This window comes from Octopus bimaculoides, chromosome 23, assembly GCF_001194135.2.
Source record: "Octopus bimaculoides isolate UCB-OBI-ISO-001 chromosome 23, ASM119413v2, whole genome shotgun sequence".
Classification (NCBI taxonomy): Eukaryota; Metazoa; Mollusca; class Cephalopoda; order Octopoda; family Octopodidae; genus Octopus; species Octopus bimaculoides.
In genome coordinates, this window is record NC_069003.1 from 7,573,549 (window position 1) to 7,576,992 (window position 3,444).

Below are 3,444 nucleotides of genomic sequence, written 5' to 3' on the forward strand. Positions count from 1 at the left end.
TGTGTGTGTGTGTGTGTGTGTGTGTATATTTGAGATAATAATCAATTAAGTTAACAGAAGATGGATTTGGTATAACTCTTTATACCAATTCCATCTTCTAAGGGCATCCAGCTGTAGAAACTCTGCCAAATTAGATTGGAGCCTGGTGTTGCCATCCGGTTTCACCAGTCCTCAGTCAAATCGTTCAACCCATGCTAGCATGGAAGGCGGACGTTAAACGATGATGATGATGATGATGATGATGTTTTCTTAATTGATTCTTATCTCAAATAACACTGCAGAATTCCTGAAGTAAATCCAACAGAAATATGCCCAAACTGAGGATGACACCAGGTAACCCAAACTGTGCCAGTGCTTTACTCAACACATCAGCGTGCAGGTGGCACGTAAAAAAACAAATTTGAGCGTGGCCATTGCCAGTACCGCCAGACTGGCCCTCGTGCCGGTGGCACATAAAAGCACCCACTACACTCTCAGAGTGGTTGGCGTTAGGAAGGGCGTCCAGCTGTAGAAACTCTGCCAGATCAGTGCCTTTAGCAGAGTCCTTTCTGTCACAAGCACCTGGGTGAAATCTCCAGTTACAATATAGCTTTATTCTTTCCCTCCACCCGCCACTCCATGAGTCTTAGAGGTCCTGTAAAAAGGGTCATAAATATTGCCCTTTTCTCTTGATTAAAAAAATGAAAAAAATATTTACATTAGCTTTGCAAATGTACAGTTAATATTCTCAAAGGTTTTCCTTACTTGAGTGACAAGGTTTGTGCATGCATTCATCTTCTTCAGTAATATTTCCACGGCATTCACTGCCCTTTGGTAAGCAGCTGCGAAATCTCCTTCGGCGGCCAGAGTCACATGTAGTTGAGCAACTGGACCATTCACTCCATGATGTCCAGCTGGTATGGGTCTTGTTAAGTAAATCTAAAACACACATATATATGGAAAGTGCACATTAAATGATGATGATGATGATGATGATGATGATATATGTTACGATTTCATTTAGGCATAGTGGTATGTATATATGCATGTATGTATATATATATATATATATACATATATATATACACGTGTGTGTGTGTGTTTATATGCAAGGTTTGATCAATAAGTATCCGGATTGTTGCTATAGCAACTAAGCTAAAGCACACAGAGTGAAGCAGCTTGGCAAATATTGACCTTAAACTCTATAGTGCCACACTGTGGGATTGAACCTGGAACCATGTAGCTGGGCGAAGACGAAAATGGCTGCCATTTAAGCGATGTCATTTTTCATATGTGATGTAGTCATCATCATCATCATCGTTTAACGTCCGCTTTCCATGCTAGCATGGGTTGGACGATTTGACTGAGGACTGGTGAAACCGGATGGCAACACCAGGCTCCAGTCTAATTTGGCAGAGTTTCTACAGCTGGATGCCCTTCCTAACGCCAACCACTCAGAGAGTGTAGTGGGTGCTTTTACGCGTCACCCGCACGAAAACGGCCACGCTCGAAATGGTGTCTTTTATGTGCCACCCGCACAAGCCAGTCCAGGGGCACTGGCAATGATCTCGCTCGAAAATCCTACGGGAGCCAGTCAGGCGGTACTGGCAACGGCCACGCTCAAAATGGTGCATCTCATGTGCCACCCGCACAAGAACCAGTCCAGGGGCACTGGCAACGATCTTACTTGGCTTGCCGGGTCTTCTCACGCACAACACATTTCCAAAGGTCTCGGTCAGTAGTCATCGCCTCGGTGAGGCCCAATGTTAGTGGTGTTGCAAAATTTGTCTTGTGCTTATTAATTTCCATTATGTCCTTTATATCGTATCAAAATTTCATGCATCTATCTGTAAAGTTAAGGAAGTTATCAAAAATTGAACCCATCAGGAACTTTTGGGACACTGTATTATACTAAACCAGAAATGTAAACTGAAAATAAGGAATATCAGATGTGACCAGAATTTAGAGAGACCTAAAATCTGCGACAATTATGACAATGGAAATTTCACACTGAAGTGATAAACTTAATCCATTGCAAGGTTTAATGTCACAAGATGACCCTTCAGTGTGTTTAGCAGAGTCCACTCTCTTATAAGCACCTGGGTGGAATCTCCAGTTTGAATACAGTTTTGTAAAAGGGTCATAAATATTGCCCTTTTCTCTTGATTAAAAAAATGAAAAATAATATTTACATTAGCTTTGCAAATATACAATGAATATTTTCAAAGGTTTTCCTTACTTGAGTGACAAGGTTTGTGCATGCATTCATCTTCTTCAGTAATATTTCCACGGCATTCACTGCCCTTTGGTAAGCAGCTGCGAAATCTCCTTCGGCGGCCTGAGTCACATGTAGATGAGCAACTGGACCATTCACTCCATGATGTCCAGCTGGTATGGGTCTTGTTGAGTAATTCTAAAACATGAATTCATATTAGATGTGCTAATTAATATTCATTAGAAAAGCCACTTTTTGTAGCTAAGAGCTAATTTATTCACAGCCCACCAGCTTCTTATGTTATCATTTGCTGTTTAACTAGTATTATGCTACATCAATTTCACTGATTTTCAATCTGGTTTTTAGTGGCTGGCTAGCAACTGCTGATGATCCATAGCTTATGTTGAAATCATGTGATACATTAATGCTAACTGCCAGTTGAGGAAAATTTTGTCAGCTAATATAGCCTGTGCTTTCTAGCATTTATCGTCTATATAAGAATATTTGTTGGGATGTTCACTGCAGTCGAAGGCCTTCTAAGCAGCACATCCAATTTAGGTTAGATGGTTAATATATATATATACAGGGTGTCCACAAAGTATAGGTACATTGAGTAAATATCATAACATAAACAATTAAATATAAGAAATAATAATTTCTTAAAATATGTGTTGATCCCATGTGGGTACATGGAGTAAATAAAATCATAACATAAACAATTAAGTATAAGAAATAATAATTTCTTAAAGTATGTGTTAATCCCATGTACCCAGACTTTGTAGACAGCCTGTATATATATATATATATATATATATATAGAATTAACAGAATGACATAAAGAATCCAAGGTTGTGAAAGATTTCAGAACATTTATAAAGAGGTCTTACAACTGTTTCTGGGATGTTTCATATATCTCTTCATCAGAATTTAACCATTTTCTTGCACTGTCTCTGATGAAGGGATATATAAAATATCCCGGAAACAGCTGTAAGACCTTCTCTTTATAAATGTTCTGAAATCTTTCACAGCCTTGGATTCTTTATCTCATTCTGTTAATTTTTTTAATATATACACATGCTAATATATAACCTACGTTGGACTCCTCATTCACATAATCACCAAACCTGGAGCTTAACTATAGTCTGTCTATAGCACTTACTCAGCATTACCTGACACCTTTGGGTCTTCTGACACCATTAACTCTCATAACCTATATATATATATATATATATATATATATATATATATAT

At 38.5% G+C, this 3,444-nt stretch overlaps 1 protein-coding gene across 4 annotated transcripts in view; it reads right to left on the reverse strand.

Moving 5' to 3' along the window:
* Window positions 1–3,444, reverse strand: part of LOC106875447 (SCO-spondin) — a 56,219-nt gene that overhangs the window by 19,904 nt on the left and 32,871 nt on the right. For all 4 annotated transcript variants that reach the window (XM_052976047.1, XM_052976046.1, XM_014923599.1 and 1 more), the window contains exons 13-14: window positions 2,219–2,392; window positions 745–918 (exon numbers count right to left, since the gene is read on the reverse strand). In XM_052976047.1, coding sequence (XP_052832007.1) covers window positions 745–918; window positions 2,219–2,392 — 348 coding nt within the window. The remainder of the gene's footprint in view (window positions 1–744; window positions 919–2,218; window positions 2,393–3,444) is intronic.